The sequence below is a fragment of the Apodemus sylvaticus genome, chromosome 1 (genome assembly GCF_947179515.1).
Source record: "Apodemus sylvaticus chromosome 1, mApoSyl1.1, whole genome shotgun sequence".
Taxonomy (NCBI): domain Eukaryota; kingdom Metazoa; phylum Chordata; class Mammalia; order Rodentia; family Muridae; genus Apodemus; species Apodemus sylvaticus.
Genome location: NC_067472.1, coordinates 1,879,603 through 1,902,393, shown reverse-complemented (window position 1 = coordinate 1,902,393; position 22,791 = coordinate 1,879,603). Strand labels below are relative to the sequence as shown.

Below are 22,791 nucleotides of genomic sequence, written 5' to 3'. Positions count from 1 at the left end.
TTTTAAAATAACACAAACCAAAACATATAACCAAAAAATTAAGTCAAAACAGTCACATTATTAAATGTGTCATATGAAAAACAAAACCTATAAAACTCAAAAGTAAAAACTAAGTCTTGCCCTAGATTAAATTGTACTTTATTATGATACAAAGTGTCGAGTATCAAAAGAAAAATTAGACCCACAAAAAGCTGACCTCTAGCTCAGTGGCAGAGCATTTGTCTAATTGGTATAGGTCCTGAGATAGGTCCCAGCACAGAGATAAAACAAACAAAACCCCCAAAAGAATTAATTACTTTTATATTTCAAAGGGTACCATGACATAAATGAAACATTCCTCAGAATGAAAGGAAATATTTTCAAATGTATTTAATAGGATACATTTAAATACATTAAATACATTGATAGAATGTATTTAAGAGGATGAAAAGTTACAATATAACAATAAAACATAAAATAATACAACTTTAAAATAGGCAAAAGCTATTTTTTTTGCCTATTTTAGGCTAGAGAGGTGGATCAGAAATTAAGAACATTTACTGCTCTTGCAGAAGACCTGAGTTCGGTTCCCAACACTCACACAGAGGCTTAAAACTATTTGCAACTCCAATTGCAAAGGATCAAGTCTTCTCTGACTTCCGTGAGCACCATGTGCACATTGCTGCACTTGTTATTAACCACAAAATTAATACAAACCCAAACCACTTCAGGTCCACTCACTACACTGTCTATAATCTTTAAAAAGAACATTTTAAGGGTTACAGAGAAATTGGGATTTTCATGCATTACTATTAAAATATAAAATGGTACAGTCACTTGGAGAATAGTTTGTTAGTTGCTTTAAAAGTTAAAATATGAAGTATATCTTAGCAATTATGTTCCAGGAGTATTATTTGACAACACAATGAAGTATTTACTAGAACATTCTGCAATATGGGTGAAATATAAAAACTTGCTGAGTCAAAAAAAGCCAGTCACAAAGAAGCACATAATTCCATTCACATTAAATTTTTAGAATAAGTAAACTTATAGACAAAAAACAGAATCATTATAGGAGGCTATTGTTTTGAAATGAGTTCTTTTACTGGACCCCAAAAGAACAGACTACAAAACCAAAATAAAGTCACTACTGTTAAATGCCACATCATCCAGGCTAAAGAGACAGACCATGGTAAGTTGCTTGCTACATAAGCACAAGAATTTGAGTTTGGGGCCAGGCGGTGGTGGTGCATGCCTGTAATCCCAGGCAGAGGCAGGCGGATTTCTGAGTTTGAGGCCAGCCTGGTCTACAGAGTGAGTTCCAGGACAGCCAGGGCTATACAGAGAAACCCTGTCTCAGGGGAAAAAAAAAAAAAAAAGATTTTGAGTTTGGATTCCTATCACTCACATAAAAAGTCAGGGATGGAGGGGCATGTGCCTATATCACTAGTGCTGGGATGGAGAAAGGGAGACAGGCGGCACCTCAGGACTTACTGGCTCTAGGTGAACTGATGAGCCCAGGTTAAATAAGTTGGAGTAATAGAGGAAGACACCCAACATCTACCCAACCCCCTGCCATTTACACAATGTCACATAATCAATTTGAAACTTTAAGGAAAGAAGTGTCCAAACAGACAGACCAATCTGTCCTGAAATCAGATTTCAACCTATCTCTGTCAGAATAAGCAAATCCGTTGTGCTTTAACCTTTATAGAAGAGTAACCTGGTGCTGGAGAAATGGTTTCAGGGGTTAACAGTACTTGATGCTCTTCCACAGGACCTAAGTTCATTTTTCAGCACCTACATCAAGTAACCCCGGCTCCAGGGGATCTATCACCCTCTTTGAGCCTCCATGAAGTACCAATGAGCTTCCATGAAGTACCAATTCTTTTGTCTCTCTCCTCTACCCTCTCCTTCCTCTTTCCTCTTTCTCCCCCTCCTTCTCTCTCCCCCCCTCTCTCTCTCCTCTCTCTCTCTCTCTCTCTCTCTCTCTCTCTCTCTCTCTCTCTCTCTCTCTCTCTCTCTCTCACACACACACACACACACACACACACACACACACACACACACACACCACATACTGACAAAAGAAACTTTAAAAAAAAAATGTAACCTGATGTTAACTCATCAGCTTTTTTCAGTATTGTTGTTTGGCTAATGGCCAGTGGGCACGCTCATGCATTTTATAGAAATGTGGGGGTTAAAGAATTGCAAATTAAAGCTAACTGGATCTGTAACTACATTTCGCATACTTCTGTTTTCTGACAAGTAATTGCTTGGAGTTAGGAAAGAGTAAAACTAGAGAAGAGTGAAGATGGACTGCATAATGAGGTTATGGGAGAATGAGTGGAAATATGCAGCTGCCAGGGATGGGAGCTTGGGAGAACCTCTAAAAAGTCCCAGAGATCTGGGATGAAGGAGACTCCCACGACTCAATGTGAGTGACCTTAGCCAAAATGCCCAACAGTAGGGAGATGGAACTTGAAGAGACCACCTCCAGTGGTCAGACAGGACCAGGACCGCCCCCCGCCCCAGTGGAGAGATGAGGACAACAACCCACCTAACAAAACTTTCCACCCAAAGTTACTCCTGTCTAAAAGAAATGCAGGGACAGAAATGGAGCAGAGATTGAACAAATGGCCAACTAGTGACCAACCCAACTTGGGATCCATCCCATGGATGGGCACCAATCCCTGGTACTATTCCTGATGTCATGTTGTGCTTGCATACAGGAGCCTAGCATGGCTGTCCTCTGAGAGGATCTACCAGCAGCTGACTGAGACAGATGCAGATATAGCCAACCATTTGACTTAAGTTGGAGACCCCATGGAAGAGTTGGGGGAAGGATTAAAAGAACTGAAGAGGATGACAACCCCATAGGAAGACCAACAATGTCAACTAACCTGGACTCTGAGGAGCTCCCAGAGATGAAGCCACCTATCAAAGAGCATACATGGCTGGTCCATGGCCCCTGGCACATATACAGGAGAAGACTGACTTGTCTGGCCTCAGTGGGAGAGGATGGGTCTAATCCTATAGATTTGATACTTCAGGGAGAGGGGATTACAGTGGGGGGTTCTCAGAGGCAAAGTTGGGGAGAACTCTGGGAGAGGGGATTGGGAGAAGGGATAACATTTGGGATGTAAATAAATAATAATTTAAGAAAGAATACCAAGTGAAGTTATGATGGATGTAAAATAGCTAAGAGTCTGAACTGTATATTCTGAATGATAAATTGCATGAGATCTGGATTATATCTCAATAAAGCTGTTTTAAAGAAAATAAATAATGGGAAATTATAACAACCAACTTTTCTGAGACAGGATAAGATGTGTCAAGTATTGAAAAGATATATTCCATTAGTATTGAGACAAGATAAATTTCAATAAAATATAAAGTGATACTTTATCTGATATAGATAAAAGACTAATTTAAAAGTACAAAACTAAATAAATGTCAAATAAAGATCATTAAAATATTGAAAGATATTACCATAAGCATTCAAAATCATTCATAAAAATAAAAAATTTAACCATAAAAGTTGCTATTTTTTTCTATTTAACAATCTTGGGAGAGTCACAAACACAAAATAGAATTTTAACACTTAAACCAGCACCTCTTATAAGTGGACTTTGAAATTCTATATGAGTAGGCTTCCACAAAGAACTAAACAAATATTTTACCATAAATATATAAATGCTAAACAAATATTTTACCATAAATATAGACATAATACTATCTGTGGTGGTTTGATAATGTGTAGCCCATGGGAAGTGGCTCTACTAAGAGGTGTAGCCTTGTTAGAGGAAGTGTGTAACTGTAGAGGTGGGACCTTGAGGTCTCATTTATAAACTCAAGTGTGATCCAGACACTCCTCCTGGTTGCCTGCCAAAGTCAAGCCTACTCCTAGCTACCTTCAGATTAAGATATAGAACTCTTGGCTCCTCCAGTGCCATGTCTGCCTGCATGATGCCATGCTTCCCACCATGATGATAATGGACAGAATCACTGAAACTGTAAGCCAGCACCAATTAAATATTTGCCTTTATAAGTGTTTCGTTTCTTGGTCATGGTGTCTCTTCACAGTAATGGAAATCCTAAGATACTATCCAAAGAATAAATTGTCTCTCCTGTCTCCTTTATATATTTTTGAAGATAAATTGGCTCATATTTATGTACACATTTACTTACTTTATAAATTTTATTATAAAAAACACTTGCAAACAAATGAAAAACAACACACATCCTTTCTATTAAATTTTTATCTTAGAAACTGCTTCCCAAAATATGTGAAACAAAAACCATGTAATACAATTTTAAAAAACTTTACTCACATAATTAATAAAAAGCAAAACAGGCAACTACTGGTTCTAGGAAGCTGTCAAAGAGTGTCAGCATGGCTTGACTCTAAATCTCTTCATAAAAGCATGAAATGTAACCAGGAAACAAAAGCAAACACATCAACAGCTCCAACAAAACTAATGCGCAAGTTATGTGAGAGCATTGGGACTCTAATGCTGCAGTGGTTAAAAACTAGTACAAAGAATGTGAGAACATGCTTACAATGAGAACTAAGCCTGCTTCGACATGGTTAATCTTTAAAATGCTAGTTTTTGTTTTTCAAGTCCATGAGCACTGTGATGGCTATTCTTGGTTATTAACTTGACTACAACTGGAATGAACTACAATCCAGAATGGAGAAAAGCCTGGAAAACACAGGCTTTTGACCTGGATCTTTACACAGGATAACACATGCTTTTGATCCAGATCTTGGGGCATAGTGGCCATGAAAAATTTAGACTCATGCAGGGTAATATACACCTTTAATCCCAGGAGACTAAGGCAAGCAGATCTCTAAATTCAAGGCCAACCTGGGACAGAACAAGTTCCAAACCCAGGCATGGTGCTACACACTTTTAATCTGGGCCATACCTTCTGCGGGAGGCCTAAATAAGGACAATGGGAAAAGGAAGGGTTCATTCTTCTTCGCCTGATTGCACTTACTTGCCAGCACATCTGTTGGAACCTACTTCTTCAGGATTCCAGCTTATGCAGAAGACCAGCTGAAACACCTAGTCTTGTGGGACTGAGCAACTACTAGATGCTTGAACTTCTCATTCACAGCTAGCCATTGTTAGACTAGTTGAACTGTAGACTCTTATATAGAGAGACATTTGATAAGTTCTGTGACTAGAGAATCCTGACTAATACAGGCACCATCCAACCAGACCCTAATTCAGGACTATGGCTGCAGAAAAATTGTGACACAGAGTAAGCAGAAGTAATCTGAAGTTTTAAGAATTATAAGGAGAGAGTGTAAAATCCAGCAAAGAGAACTGATAAACACAGCACTTACAACACACCTTCAAACTTGGATAGTGCCAGGAGAATTGCAAATGACTCTAGACTCTTTGAAGTATGCTTTTGTGTTTATATAATAATAAAGCAAGCCTGCAACTATATGAAATCTATTACTAGACTAAACAAATGAATCAAAGTGTTGATGCTATTGAGAGTTATGAAATATAACATAGGGGAAGAGCCAAGGAAAGGAACAATTTCATGAGGACAGACTAGAACTGGACATACCAGAGAATCCATGACTTATAAGTTCTTTATATTTATGTATTACATTTACATATGGACACTATATCATGATGCACTGTGTCCTCAAACTGTGAGCCACGTAGCTTTTATCAGGTATTTTATCAGAGCATCAGGAAACTAATTCAGAAAACTGGTACCAAAAAGTGAGGTTGTTGCTCTGATACACTTGACTATAAGGTTCACAGGCCTTTGTAACTGGCTTAAAGAAGGAATGTGGAGGAGTTTGAAACACTGGGTTAGAAAAGTCTCAGGGTTCAATAAGCAGAGATAAATGGGCCATTCTGAAAGTAATCTGGAAGATCGGAATACTGAGGAAAATGTAGACATAGAGGCCCAGATCACAAGGTTTCAGAAGGAAGCAAAGACACTATTAGCGACCAGGCTAGATATCATACATCTTAGGGTCTGGTAAAGAGATTGCATTCCAGGGGAATGTAAAACCAGGCAGTGTGTAATCCACATGAAAATTGCAAGATTGCCAGGTAGTGGTGGTGCACACCTTTAATCCCAACACTTGGGAGGCAGAAGCAGGTACAGAGTGAGTTCCAGGACAACCAGGGATACACAGAGAAAGCCTGTCTCGAAAAACTGAAGAAAGAAAGAAAGAAAGAAAGAAAGAAAGAAAGAAAGAAAGAAAGAAAGAAAGAAAGAAAGAAAGAAAGAAAGAAAGAAGGAAGGAAGGAAGGAAGGAAGGAAGGAAGGAAGGAAGGAAGGAAGGAAGGAAGGAAGGAAGGAAAGAAAGACACAAAAAGAAAAGAAAGGAAAAGAAAAGAAAAGTTGTAAGATTAAGGGGAATGGGAAGGTATAGAACTTGCACCATGGTGACTTGCAGAGGACAGACAATGTGTAGCAGTGAGTATCTGCCAAGAGGACACTGCCTGAAGGTATGAAGGGGAAGCCTAAATTGTACACTCCAGAAAGTTGGAAATGCCAGAGCCATATGCCATCTGCTGAGAAAAGCTGCAGTCAAGTAGAGCTGGTCCAAGAGAGAAACTATATGTGTCAGGTAGCAGAACTCAAAGGATGGAGCTACCCACACCCTTTGGAGCCAGAAAGAATAAGGGATAACCTGACCAAAGCAAGAAATACCCAGCATGTTTAGCACTTGGGACTTGGTGAATTTGTATGGGCTTTTCGTATTTTCTCCCTTTTTGTGTATGCTGCACAGATGTGAGCATGCAGATGCTTATACTCAGGAACATGCATGTGAAGGCTGGAGGATGACATGAATGCTCTACTGCTCTCATTTAAAACAAACAAACAAACAAACAAACAAAAAAACGAACAAACAAAACAGTCTCTCATTGAACCTGAGCATGGGAGTCAGCAAACTCTCAGGATCTGCTTGTCTTCACCCAGCGATGCTGGGTTCATGAAGCTATGCCCAGTCTTTACGTGGTTGCTAAGGATTAAAACTTTATCTTTTTGCTTGATTACCAATTACTTAGAAGAAAATTTGACTTTGGACATGTAAACAGTGTTCCAAGTGTTAAAGACTAGCAGGACTTTTGAAGTTGGACTGAATACATTTGCACAGATGACCAGGAACTTATGTAGATCAGAAGTGGAAGATAGCCTAAAAGTGTTGTGCTTGGGCTGGGCAGTGGTGGTGCATGCCTTTAACCCCAGCACTCGGGAGGCAGAGGCAGGCAGATTTCTGAGTTTGAGATCAGCCTGGTCTACAAAATGAGTTCCAGGACAGCCAGGGTTACACAGAGAAACCCTGTCTCAAAAAAACAAAAACAAAACAACAACAACCAAAAAAGTGTTGTGCTTCAGTGGCAAGTTGACAAGTAGATTTCTAATTATTAATCTTGATTGTTAGATTGGACAGGATTTAGAATCATCATGGAAACAAACCTCTGGCCACATCTATACAGGAGTTTCTAGGTTAGGTTAACTGATAAGGGAAAACCCACCCTAAATATGAGCAGCACTAACCAATAGATCAAGGTACCTAGATAAGAGAAAAGGAACTGAGCAATTTTGTTCCTCTCTCTGCATGTTCCTCCTGTCGATGAGACTGTACTCTCAAACTATGAACCAAATTACCACCTTCCTTCCCGAAGTTACTTCTGTCAGGCATCCTACTACAGCAACAAGAAAGGTAAGTGATACAGACAATAAGGAACTGTAATTGCTAGAAGCCATGAGGCTACAATTACAAGAAATAAATGGGGGAAAGGAGATGACTTGGGGTTGAGCATGTCAACGCCTGTGTATTTCTGTATATTATACTTAACACTGAAAGCAAAACAAGAACTTTTAAAGATGTATTTTTAGATCTCTATAAAACAAAACAACACCCTAAAAGCTGCTGAGAAAATAAATGTGACTCAGTGAAGATGTGACCTGAATCAGCATCACCTACCTACAGTGAACACACACTACACTGAATATACTGCTTTGGAGCACAGAACCCAATTAACAAAACTTTATGACCCCCCCCCCCAACGCTTTACTGGTCATGTTCTTAATTTGTTGATAAAATCAGCCCCTCAATATATCCATTACAACACCCAAGTCTTTCACATAACAATATAAATCCCTCTTAGAATTTAGAGCCAAAACCATTTTCTAATCAACATGTATAATTTATCAGAAAATATATGAACCATAGAAAAATGATGACTACCTGGATTTTGTAACTTTATAATGTATGCATATTTTAAAGCATACTATACAAGATAAACACATTTTGTCAGTTAAAATATAAGTTAAATTTAAAAAAATTAGTGTAAACTAAGAATTTCACTAAGTTTTGTTTGGTGTGGAAAATTGATCTCAACAGAGTTGTTTTGAGTTATCTTTTTACTATAACTACACTTAAGGTTTACAACCATCTGTGACTCTGGTTTCATAGGGATTGGATGTTCTCTTCTGACTTCTGCAGGTACCAGGCACACACATACTGCAAGCAAAACACACTCATACACATAAAAAATAAATATATCTAAAAAATTCATTTATTTCATTAGTAAAATACACACTCAAAATCTTTTAACATTAGTTTGATTTTTTAAAAAAACCTTCATGGGGCTAGAGAGATGGCTCAGTGGTTAAGAGCACACTGACTCCTCTTCCAAAGGTCCTTAGTTCAAATCCCAGCAACCACATGGTGGCTCACAACCATCCGTAACAAGATCTGACTCCCTCTTCTGGAGTGTCTGAAGACAGCTATAGTGTGTACTTACATATAATAAATAAATCTTTAAAAAAACAATCAAAATACCACTTCATTACACATAAAACTTAACTGAAAGTGACCAAGTTCCAGGTCAAAGCCAAGCTGTTTATTTATGCACTGCCTGTGCCTCTGTAGTACACACCAGAGTTGGGGAGACATGGCAAACACCAGGGGAAGTCAGCATGTCTGTATTTGCTACCTGGCTTTTTGGAAGCTATCTTGTCAGACCCTCTCTTAGGAAGGCCTGTGTAGCTGACACACTATGAGAACTGAACAGAGGCAGTAAAAAAGAAGCTGAATAAAAAGACACTCATAGGTCAGAGGAAGATCTGGATGCCATTCTGGGAATAAAGAGGAAGTCACTGAGCTTTAAGAAGGAGAATGACAGCTAAATTGCATTTTAAAGGTCATTCTGCCTGTTAATTTAGGCAAGAAATGAACACAGCAAGGACTTCAATGGTGAAATAGTGAGCCTAGGAAAGACTACTTCCAAATGCAGTGTTCATAGTCTGATTTAGTCACTTAGTGAGCATTTTTAATAATCATAACTCACAAAACTACTATGCTAGGAATGCTCTCCAGTAGGCAAAGTTAAGATAAAAATGTCAGCACAGCACTATTCATCTGAAAAAACTGGGAAATAAATGCTTCCAAGTGACTTTCTAAATATGATTATTTTTGCAAACTGGAAAAGACAGTTTTCATTAAATTTATGTATAAAGTATTTATAGGTAGAAATAATGCAACATAAACTAACATTATAGCAGAATAAACATAAACAGTTCTTAATGTATTTCTATCATACTTTCTTGGCCACATAAAGTAAAGAGAAAACAAAGAACATACCTGCTACATTCTAACAATGTAACTTTAAGCCGGCCTTCCGTAAGTGCCCATTGTTGAATATGGATAAGTTCTTCATCTTCTTCAAATCTTTGCAAGGCTTGGTAAGGAAAAAACGGCTTAAACCTGATAAAAGTAAAGATAAGTCTAAATTTCTGAATAATGATCATTGTTTAGAGCAAACTAAATACCTACCTGCTTAACAAAAGACTCGAAACATTTAATAATGTGTTTGGCTCTACAAAACTGAAACATAGCACAACTGGAAGGTAATGGTGCCTTCTCTGGATACCCTATTGACAAGCCCAAGACACTTAGAATACAGAAAAGGGAACCCCAGAGAATCCAGGAGGCCCTAAAGTTTGGATGGAGACAGATTCTTTGGACCAGATAAAAAGCATCTCCTACAGTACCTGATCAAAATTTAGAATGTACTGTTAGTGGACACAAAATGATAGTGATTGGTACATAATAATGATAATAGCATAAACATCAGCAAAGATAACTACTGAAGAATTATTTGTTAGCAATGGGAATTGCTTTATCTGAGTTTTCTTAATGCTCACACTCCAGACTGGGTGCTGCTGTGTACTTCCCCTTCTCCAGATAGCACTGAAGTTTACAAAGGTTACTAAAGGTTTGATTCAACTTTACACAGCAGTGGACCAACCAGAATTCAAGCTATACTGACTTCATCACTGCCCAAACTATGCAACAACTCAACTATCTATGACTTACTGGAGCACTGTGTGGCTATTATTAAAATAGCCTTTTTCTTATGGAGATGCCTGTGCTGAGTTATAAATTGTAGGAATTTAAAAAGAGCAAAACTTTAACTTAACTCAATCACAACTACTACTCCTTCATTAAAGCAAAGGACAAAGAATATGAGATAACCTGTGCTTTGAAGCATTATGATTCTCAATCTACATGAGCCATGATATTTGCCTGTGCAGGAAAGTTTATGGTTTAAGACAAAAACCAGAAATATCTGAGTGTAGTGACCGAAATCTGTGATCCCAGCTACTAAAGAAGTTAAGGCTTCTTGATCATTTGAACCCAGGAGCTTCAAATCCAGACTAGGTGACTTATCATTGATTCTAAGAAAAATTTTGAGACTGAGATTCTCGGTTTCACACACAAAGGCCATCGCAGTTCATCTTTCTAATCCTCTCTCTCTCTCTCTCTCTCTCTCTCTCTCTCTCTCTCTCTCTCTCTCTCTCTCTCTCTCTCTCTCTCTCTCTTTCTCTCTCTCTCTCTCTCGGTTTTTTTTCCGAGACAGGGTTTCTCTGTGTAGCCCTGGCTGTCCTGGAACTCACTTTGTAGACCAGGCTGGCCTCGAACTCTGAAATCCGCCTGCCTCTGCCTCCCAAGTGCTGGGATTAAAGGCATGTGTCACCACCACCCAGCTAATCATACATCTCAATATAACAAGCCTTTCTGTCTAGAAAGACCATATTCCTGAAGTTAGCGTATACATGAGGATTACTTTCCTGGCTCCTTAAGAGAGTAGTTCTCATGCTTCCTTTTCCTACTTGACTTTAGATCTTGAATCATAGCAAACTAAACACACTGGCTTCTTTCCTCTTTATTGGCTAGTCATTTAAAATGCTGGCCACTGAAGCCTTACAGTCTCCATATGGCCTCATCTCACAATACCTGTGCCTCTCACTAACCAGCCAGGTTGTCTCACATCCAGTACTTCAGTACTGTTGAGCAGATTTATAAAAATCAAACACTAAAAATTAAATATGTGGAAGATAACAAGAGTATGCTATGGTTTATTTTGAAGGATGCTGATACAGGAGGGAAAGCCCTGTTTTACAGTAAATATAAATAAAGGAAAATCTACTGGACAAAGTAGAAGTAGGAACAAACAATGCTCATTGTTTTCTCCTGGTTTTAAACTAGTACAGAAAGCAGAAAGTACCCCAGATTTGCCACAATGTTATACTGATTTGCTTCTGAAGCCATTTAACTCAGACTTGCTCTAAATTTTTGGAGATTAAAAGAAGATCAGAAACTATTTTTATGATATTAACATAATAATTTATCTCAGAGCTTTGAAAATACAAGCCTTTTAAGTTTCTTAAGAACATACAAGAATCTATTAACTTTAAAATTATAAAGATCACTATATATACTTATATAAGTGATATGTTATATGTATATGAAACTTAGAAGTGTTATATGTACTTATACATAAGTGATATATACACACACATATATATATATAAACATCAGCATTAATACTCTAAGATATTTAGCTAAATCACAGCTGCTCTAACAACCAGTTCTTGTTAAAACATGTCACAATTCTCAAAGGAGCACCACTTACACAGTGTATGATATATAGTCTAATATGTAGTGAGTTAAATCTTCAATTAATGTTTAAGGACAAGAAACAAATTTGATATTTATGTATTTATTTATGTATTTATTTATAGGTTTATTTATTGGTTTTTCGAGACAGAGTTTCCCTGTGTAGCCCTGGCTATCCTGGAACTCACTCTGTAGACCAGGCTGGCCTCGAACTCAGAAATCCGCCTGCCTCTGCCTCCCAAGTACTAGGATTTAAAGGCATGTGCCACCACCACATGGCTTACAAATTTGATTTTTAAATTTGTGTTACTTTAGTATATTAAGTATATATTAAAATTTATAATTAAAATTTTACACCTACAGAAGAAGTGAAACCTCTTTCTTATATTGGATGACAGCATCTTCTGTAACATTAAAATATGTTTTTACTCTAAGATGTCTTTTCAAGATTGTTCTGTAAAACACCCTGAATGCCAGCTGGTGACATCTCCATCACATGGCAGCAGTAAAACTGTTTGCAAACACTGTGATCCTTAGAGAAGGGTTTACTACAAACCCAGTATAAAAATATGCTGAGGTCTAAAGCTACTCGACTTCAAACAGCTTCTTCAATGAGTTCTTTCCTGGATGATTAATTTACTAGAGTTTTCAGCCCAGTAAAAGGCAAACTAACCATTAGTTTTTAAAAGGACACACCCCTTCAATACAGAGCTAGAATTCTTTTTTTTTTTTTTTGCCCCCTTCCCTCCCCCTGTTCTCCCACCCACCCCTTCCCACTTCCCTGTTGTGGTTTTGCCTTATACTGCTACACTGAGTCTTTCCAGAACCAGGGGCAACTTCTCTGTTCTTCTTGTACCTCATTTGATGTGTGGATTATGTTTTGGGTATTCCAGTTTTCCAGGCTAATATCTACTTATTAGTGAGTGTATACCATGATTGATCTTTTGAGACTGGGTTACCTCACTTAGTATGATGTTCTCCAGCTCCATCCATTTGCCTAAGAACTTCATGAATTCATTGTTTCTAATGGCTGAATAGTACTCCATTGTGTATATATACCACATTTTTTGCATCCATTCTCCTGTTGAGGGATACCTGTGTTCTTTCCAGCTTCCCTGGCTATTATAAATAGGGCTGCTATGAACATAGTGGAGCATATATCCTTATTACATGCTGGGGAGTCCTCTGGATATATGCCCAGGAGTGGTATAGCAGGTTCTTTCAGAAGTGACGTGCCCAGTTTTCTGAGGAACCGCCAGACTGATTTCCAGAGTGGTTGTACCAATTTGCAACCCCACCAGCAGTGGAGTAGTGTTCCTCTTTCTCCACATCCTCTCCAACATCTGCTGTCTCCTGAGTTTTTAATCTTAGCCATTCTGACTGGTGTAAGGTGAAATCTCAGGGTTGTTTTGATTTGCATTTTCCTGATGAAGTTGAGCATTTTTTAAGATGTTTCTCTGCCATCCGATGTTCTTCAGGTGAGAATTCTTTGTTTAACTATGTACCCCATTTTTTAATAAGGTTATTTGGTTTTCTGGGGTCTAACTTCTTGAGTTCTTTGTATATATTGGATATTAGCCCTCTATCTGATATAGGGTTGGTGAAGATCTTTTCCCAATTTGTTGGTTGCCGATTTGTCCTTTTGATGGTGTCCTTTGCTTTACAGAAACTTTGTAATTTTATGAGGTCCCATTTTGCAAATCAGTAGCCTTCCTATACTCAAAGGATAAGCAGGCTGAGAAAGAAATTAGGGAAATAACACCCTTCACAATAGCCACAAACAGTATAAAGTACCTTGGGGTGACTATTACCAAACATGTGAAAGATCTGTATGACAAGAACTTCAAGACTCTGAAGAAGGAAATAGAAGAAGACCTCAAAAAATGGAAAAACCTCCCATACTCATGGATTGGCAGAATTAATATAGTTAAAATGGCCATTTTGCCAAAAGCAATATACAGATCAAATATACCCATCAAAATCCCAACTCAATTCTTCATAGAGTTAGAAAGAGTAATTCTCAAATTCATCTGGAATAACAAAAAACCCAGGATAGCTAAAACTATTCTGAACAACAAAAGAAATTCTGGGGGAATCAGTATCCCTGACCTCAAGCAATACTACCAAGCAGTAGTATTAAAAACTGCATGGTATTGGTACAGTGACAGGCAGGAGGATCAATGGAACAGGATTGAAGATCCAGAAATGAACCCACACATCTATGGCCACTTGATCCTTGACAAAGGAGCTGAAAACATCCAATGGAAAAAAGATAGCCTTTTCAACAAATGGTGCTGATTCAACTGGAGGTCAGCATGCAGAAGAATGCGAATTGATCCATCCTTGTCTCCTTGTACTAAGCTCAACTCCAAATGGATCAAGGACCCCCACATAAAGCCAGACACTCTGAAGCTAATAGAAAAGAAACTGGGGAAGACCCTTGAGGACATCGGTACAGGGGGAAAGTTCCTGAACAGAACACCAATAGGGTATGCTCTAAGATCAGAGCTAGAATTCTATCTCTAGATATATACAGGCAAGATAGATGGAGGACTTGTCAAGGAGGCAAAGTATTATGAAAGGAACATATAATTTAAAGCAATAATAGATAGCACTCTCGACTCCATTATGTAACAAAGTATTTGATTTCAGTAAGGTTTTTCATCTCTTGTTTCTTGTTTAAAAGTCAGAGAGGTCGTATTCTTTGTAAGATGAATTTTTTTTAAAAATGCTAGCACTTTCTAAACTGCAAGGTATCATAAGCATTACCTGCTAAACATAGAATTCTTCAAGTGTTTATTTATGTCACCTCTAAAGTACCTGCCCTCAATGTTTAAAAGTCTGTTCCATATTTATGAAGGATACATGCTCTGTCTTTTACACCCATATACTGAGATCTCAGTGCATGACTGTAAGAAAGCACACTTTAAGAGCAACATTTTCTTACTAAATGATAACCAAAAATACTATGAACACTATCAGTCAAAAAACAGGAGAGATGTTTAAACCTTAAACATTATCTGTAGTAACCTCCATGTTTTCTCAAGGAAGCAAAGGCACTGAGAAATACAATGGCCTGCCTCAACAACTAGCTCATTAGAACTATTATCACAACAACGAGGCCTCCCACTTCTTATCCAGCTAGCATTTATGTGGGAGGCACTGTTCTAGGAGCTCTGTCTATATTATTAACTTATTTAACTCTTAAACACACATGTGACAGCATTTCTTCCTTTCATTTTAACTGGTTAAAAACACGGCATGTATTACGTGTAACAATTCAAAGAGTAACAAGAAAATAATAAAAACACTTTCAAATATTTATTCTATACAACACTGTATATAAATGTACAAATATCCTATAATATAAAGGAGAAAATTAGAAACTAAAGAGAACAGAGATACTGCCAATATAAGCAGAGGCGCACTCACACCCAAGGCCAGTGCTCCTTTCAAAATAAAGTTGTATTTGAACCTGATGATCTTGCCCACATTAGATGGCATTGGCAAAAGCTGTTAAACTAGTGTGATAACAAAATGATATGTACTCTATCATTAATGTACTCTTAGGATAGGTATCTGGGAAGTAGAGGTAAGAATGAGGAAGAAACAAAAGACAAGGAAAAAACTTAGATATAGCTCAGATATCTTTCATTGGGGTTAATAATCTCATGTCAGCTTCATTTAATGAAGAATAGTTCTCTACTCATAGCGGTCCCCTACTCCTCGCTGATGCATTCCACATCCATTTTAATGCCCATAATTTCTTTCTTTGTAGAACTCTGAATTCCTTCGCTCAGATTTTCTATGATTTCCCTATGACTTTCCAGTTTTTGTTTTTTGGGTTTTTTAAATAAGGTAATTTAAAGTAGTACTGTTTACTTGATCTCAGACTTTGGCTTTAATAATTACTAGGTTTTAGACCTTTTAGGCAAGTTACTTCAGCTTTTGAGAGGCCCAGTTTCTTCATTTGAAAAGAGAGCAATAGTGTTCATCTTGTACAAGTGTTTTAAGACTTAGATGCGTAGTTTCTTGTAAACCATGTGACACAGGGATATACTCTAGAAATACTTCATATCAAACTTTGTGTACCTGTATTAAGGCTGGCCTTCAATAGCCATATCAGAAAGCAAACATCCTCCTTCATCCTCCACAATGAAGCATTTCAGAACCTCTACTGACTCAAATTTTACATTCATGGCTAGTTCTCTTCCCTCAGCTTTAGATTTCAGGTGGCCCTGAGTTCAGTGCCTAGAATTGTTTTAAAACTGTACCTTGCATGGACATATCAACTAGCAATTACAGATAACAAATCAACAATAGCCAGCATCCCTCCCCATTTTAGTATTTTTAGCCATTAAAATTTAAAACTTCTGTAAGTCATACTATATTTTCACATGTATCCTTGATTCTGGCAACACATAACAATGTATGGAACTTAATAAGCCCCATTTTCTATAGGTGGAGATTAAAAATGAAACACTCAACTTCAGCAAAGTGGCTGGATATAAAATTAACTCAAACAAATCAGTGGCCTTCCTCTACTCAAAGGATAAACAGGCTGAGAAAGAAATTAGAGAAACAACTCCCTTCACAATATTCACAAATAATATAAAATATCTTGGTGTGACTCTAAACAAGTGAAAGATCTGTATGACAAGAACTTCAAGTCTCTAAAGAAAGAAATCTAAGAAGATCTCAGAAGATGGAAAGATCTCCCATGCTCATGGATTGGCAGGATGGCCATCTTGCTGAAAGCAATCTACAGATTCAATGCAATCCCCATCAAAATTCCAACACAATTCTTCATAGAGCTAGAAATAGCAATTTGAAAATTCATCTGGAATAACAACAACAACAACAAACAGGACAGCAAAAACTATTCTCAACAATAAAAGAACCTCTGGCGGAATCACCATCCCTGACCTCAAGCTATACTACAGAGCAATAGTGATAAAAACTACATGGTATTGGTACAGTGTGACAGTCAGGTAGATCAATGGAATAGAATTGAAGAACCAGAAACGAACCCACACAGCTATGGTCACTTGATCTTTGACAAAGGAGCTAAAACCATGCAGTGGAAAAAAGACATTTTCAACAAATGGTGCTGGTTCAACTGGTGATTAGCATGTAAAAGAATGCAAATTGATCCATTCTTATCTCCCTGTACAAAGCTCAAGTTCAAGTGGATCAAGGACCTCCATGTAAAACCAGATATACTGAATCTAATAGAAAAGAAAGTGGGGAAGACCCTCGAGCACATGGGCACAGGGGAAAAGTTCCTGGACAGAATACCAATAGCTTAGGCTCTAAGATCAAGAACTGACAAATGGGAACTCATAAAATTGCAAAACTTCTGTAAGGTAAAGGACACTGTCAATAGGACAAAAACTGCAACCAACAGATTGATCTTTACCAATCCTACATCCAATAGAGAACCAATATCCAATAAATACAAAGAACTCAAGAAGTTAGACTCTAGAGGACCAAATAACCCTATTTAAAAAATGGGGTACAGAGCTAAACAAAGAATTCTCAACTGAGGAATACCGAATAGCTGAGAAGCACCTAAAGAAATGTTCAACATCCTTAGTCATCAGGGAAATGCAAATCAAAACAACCTTGAGATTCCACCTCACAGCAGTGTCAGAATGGCTAAATTCAAAAATTCAGGTGACAGCAGATGCTGGCAGAGAATGTGGAGAAAGAGGAACGAACACTCCTCTATTGATGGAGGGATTGCAAGCTGGTAAAACCACTCTGAAAATCAGTTTGGTGGTTCCTCAGAAAATTGGACATAGTACTACCCGAGGACCCAGCTATACTACTCCTAGGCATAAACCCAGAAGATGCTCCAACACGTAATAAGAACACATGCTCCATTATGTTCATAGCAGCCTTATTTATAACAGCCAGAAGCTGGAAACAACCCAAACGTCCCTCAACAGAGGCATAGATACAGAAACTGGTACATTTACTCAATGGAGTACTACTCGGCTATTAAAAACAACGAATTCATGAAATTCTCAGGCAAATGGATGGAACTAGAAAATATTATCCTGAGTAAGGTAACACAATCACAAAAGAAGACACATAGTATGTACTCACTGATAAGTGGATATTAGCCCAGAAGCTCAGAATACCCAAGATATAATTCACAGACCATATGAAGCTCAAGAAGGAAGACCAAAGTGTGGATACTTTGGTCCTTCTTAGAAGAGGGAACAGAGTGCCCATGGGAGGAAATACAGAGACAAAGTGTGGAATAGAGACTGAAGGAAAGGCCATCCAGCGACTGCCCCACTAGGGGATACATCTCATATACAGTTACCAAACCCAGAAACTATTGTGAATGCCGGCAAGTGCTTGCTGATACGAGCCTGATATAGCAGTCTCCTGAAAAGCCCTGCCAGTGCCTGACAAATACAGAGGGGGGGTGCTCTCAGCCAACCATTGAACTGAGCACAGGGTCCCCAATGAAGGAACTAGAGAAAGGATCCAAGGAGCTGAAGGGGTTTGCATCCCCATAGGAGGAACAACAATATGAACCAACTAGTACTTCCAGAGCTCCCAGGGACGTAATCATCAACCAAAAAGTATACATGGAGGGATCCATGGCTCTATATATAGCAGAGGGTGGCCTTGTCAGACATCAAAGAGAGGAAAGGCCCTTGGACCTATGAAGGCTCATTGTCCCAGGGTAGGGCAATGCCAGGACAGGATGGATTAGTGAGCAGGGAGAGGGGAGATGGGATAGGGATTTTCAGAGGGGAAACAAGGAAAGAGGAAAACATTCAAAATGTAAATAAAGAAAATATATAATAATAACAACAATAATAATATAATAAAGAATAAGTTGTGACAAGATGTTTAAAGAGTCTAGAAAACACAGGTTAGCAGAAATGTTTAGGTTAGATTTGGTCTAAGAATAAAGAATCAACTGGCTATCTTCTGTTCTGAAATCTCCAGTACCTCAAATAAACTACATACATTTGTTGAGCAAAATAAATAAATAAGTAACTCAAATATCTTGTTTGGTACTACACAATAAATGGCAAAGTCGAAACTGCTTCAGATCCATTCTTACTCCTGTATGTCTTGCATCATCCGCATGGTCTAGCAGTTCTAAATCGCAATTGAAAATAATATCTATATCCAATATTCATCAAAGGTGACTCACAAAGGACAAACAAGAATAGTTCCTTTATATATAGTGAAAATAAACATTAGGTTAAATTAGTGGTTTGCAAACACTTTGTTCTTGGGATCCTCACATGGGTTTATCAATTACTGAGGATTCCAAAGAGGTGTTGTTTCTAGGGATGATGTCCATTAATATTCCCCATGAGAAATTAGGCTTACATTCCATTAGCTGTCAGTAATGACATAATATGTCATATGACTTCTTGAAAACTCCACTGTAAATAACTAAATGGGAAAGGCAAATTACATTTTTATACTTTACATCACTAGGAGTATAATTTGACTTGATAGGGCTCCCTTATAAAGATTGAAAATACCCAGTCAAAAGGGTGCCTCAACTACATTTTAAAAAGAGTTAAAGATTATAACTCTTGTGTGTTAGAGTTTGTATACAGGTATACACAATTGTGGAGACCAGAGGTCAATGTTAGGTGTCTTCTATCAAACTCCACCTTACTTTTTTAATCGTTTAATTTTATTTTATGTGTATGGGTATTTTGTCTTCATGTATGTCTATACATCATGTACATGCCTAATGCCTGCAGAGACCAGCAAGGGCCTGGATCAGATCCAATGGAACTAGAGTTACAGTCAGTTATGAGTCACTATGAGGGTGCTGAGAATCAAACCCAGGTTCTCTGGAAAAACAGACAATGTCCTTAACTGCTGAGCCATCTCTCTAGTCCCTCCACCTTATCTTTTCAGACAGTGTCTCTCATTAGCTAGATCTGTAACTCATTGATCCAGTCAGGTTAGCTAACCAATGAGCTCTAAGGATCCAGCTTTTCTTGGTCCTGTCCACACATCTCATGACCAGAACTAGAATTACAGGTACTTGAATACTACACTCAGGTTTTACATGGATGTGGGGAATCCCAACTCAGGTCCACATGCTTGCACTAGACAGGTACTTAACCTAGCTACATTGTTTCTCATTACTAGACTTAAAGCAAAGCAAAAACAAAAACCACTTCGAAAAGGGGACTATTTTGATTTAGTCCCTTTACCACAAATTTATTTCTGGACTTTACAGTACTCCTGACAAGGTATTAAATTTTATTGAATAAACTGTTCTTGTGGACTGGGGGAGAGAAAACAACCTAAGGTAAAATTATCACCTCCCAACTGTGGAAAAGGCAGGAACCATTATGTATGACTATGGCAGTTTTGTCTGGTCACATCAAGTCACAAAACAAGCCATACTTCACACAGGAAGTAGAGCAGAGTAGGGAGTAGAGCAGGGGGAGGAAATCATACTCAAATGTTCTAACTGTTCTCTCTCAAATAAAAGCAAAATATTTTCTGAAGTATAAATAATTTTAATATTACCTATACCTCTATGTTTATAATAATCACATTCAACTAGTAAGTGACTAAACAATACTTGTAAGATGAATGACTCTAGGGAGATGGCTCAGCGGTTAAGATCACCAACTGCTCTTCCAGAGGTCCTGAGTTCAATTCCCAGCAACCACATGGTGGCTCACAACCATCTGTAATGGGTTATGATGTCCCCTGGTCTGTCTGAAGACAGCTACAGTGTACTCACATACATTAAAAATAAATAATACATACATACAATACATACATACATACATACATATATATATATATATATATATATATATATATTTAAAAACAAAAAAAGATTAATGACTCTCCCTGTCTATCCTTTGAGAAATATACATAAAATCTATTCTAAGAGAAGATTCACCCTACAGAACAGGGAAGCAATTGCTAAATCACATATTCATATAATTATTTTTCTCTCTCAACCTTAAACTCTAGATTTTCTTTTAATTGGTCTCAGAAGCAGCATGATTTGTCCTAGGATAAACTAAACCAGAACACAAATTCCATATCTGCTAATGCTACTATTTATTTCAGAGAGAGGCTAAGTTACTTTTCAAGAAAAACCTTATGAACATAGATATTTCCTAAGTCCCAACAATTATTACCAGAGTCCAGTTCAATAACTTCTCATAGCCTCCAAGACGCTCAGAATCGAGTTCAAATCCTAACTCTAAAATTATTAAAAAGTTCAAGTTTTCAGTAATTTACTCAGTTGTCTATTCAAATTTTAAAGTGTTATTTAGATATTTTCAGTAAGTAATTTACTTTTTTAAAAAGGCTGTAACTTAGATACACTGTGCTTAGTAAAGTTTATTACAAACTAAGATCATCAATTTTTTTCTCTTTATTCATCTCCAAATATTCTGAACTGTATACTCCTTACCACATCAAAACAAAAAGAAACATTTCACTGCAAATATTTAACTTAATTCCTCCATATCAAAAGTTTGCTATTGTGGCCTGTTTAAAAACCAAAAAAGTTGCCAGGCAGTGGTGAAGCATGCCTTTAATCCCAGTACTTGGCAGGCAGAAATAGGCAGATCTCTGAGTTCAAGGTTAGCCTGATCTATAGAGTTCCAGGACAGCCAGGGCTACAGACAAACCCTGTCTCAAAAAAAAAAAAAAAAAAAAAAAAAAAAAAAAAAAAAAAAGAATGAATAAACAAATAAACAAACAAACTTTCCAAATATTGATGTGCTAAATTTTACAGAGAAGTTGTATCTGTCAATAACAGTAAGAACAAGAGACTTTCAGTGCCTTCTAAAAATAATTTTCATAAAGCTATATAAGAATACCTTACTCTAGCAAGTTACAGAGAACTAAAAGACCTGAATGAGTTATTCATGTTATCAAATGACTAAGGTAAGACTATATGTAGTCTAGTCAGCAACTATAATCATCATATGGGGAATGGGAAAGGGAAATGGCTCAGTGTGTAAAACACTTGGCATGCAAGGGTAAGGACCCCAAGTTTGGTTCTCCAGCACTCATGTAAAGCTGAATGTAGTAGCACCTGTCTATAATCCCATGTTCCTATGGTACACACACACATACAGAGAGAGAGAGAGAGAGAGAGAGAGAGAGAGAGAGAGAGAGAGAGAGAGAGAGAGGAATGGGGGAGATGGATGACTTTTAAAAAACACATTTGTGAAACAGACAAAACATTAGCATATAACACAAACACTAGATATGTAATTTGCTAGATACTTATATCTACATGCATGAACTGTCTTAAGAACAGAGCACAATTTTCAAGATAGAGATTCCTGATCCTTAATGTTGTAGTCACAGTCTGTCTGTCTGCCTCTCTCTCTCTCTCTCTCTCTCTCTCTCTCTCTCTCTCTCTCTCTCTCTCTCTCTCTCTCTCTCCTCCCTCCCTCTCTCTCTCAATTTCAGCTACTAAGCAGAAAAAAAATCAGCTCATTCAGGCTCACTATGGTTTGATTTTTTTTTTTTTTTGAGATATGGTCTCATGTGGCCTAGACTCGATATGTAGCTGAGGATGGCCTCCTCCTCTTCCTGCTCCTCCTCCTTCTCCTCCATCTCCCAAGTGGCCTCCTCCTCCATCTCCCAAGTGCTAGGATTGCATATGTGTAAGACAGAGTTACTACTGCTACAAAAAAACTTTCCAGCAAAAACTTGTAGTCACAAAACTGTGCAGAGGTAATTACAGATATGACCCTAGGAACAACATCCTTCCTTAATATCATTCCTAAGTCACAACTGCCTATTTAACTGGTAAATATCTTAGCAGTGACTCAAGAAAATAAAAAAAGTACTTGTGGCAGTTTCAA

The 22,791-nt window shown here is 37.7% G+C and overlaps 1 protein-coding gene across 1 annotated transcript in view; it reads right to left on the bottom strand.

The window, feature by feature from the left end:
• Positions 1–22,791, bottom strand: part of Pdzd8 (PDZ domain containing 8) — a 61,667-nt gene that overhangs the window by 29,160 nt on the left and 9,716 nt on the right. Inside the window, exon 2 of the mRNA XM_052182527.1 lies at positions 9,620–9,742. Within this exon, the coding sequence (XP_052038487.1) occupies positions 9,620–9,742 (123 nt within the window). The remainder of the gene's footprint in view (positions 1–9,619; positions 9,743–22,791) is intronic.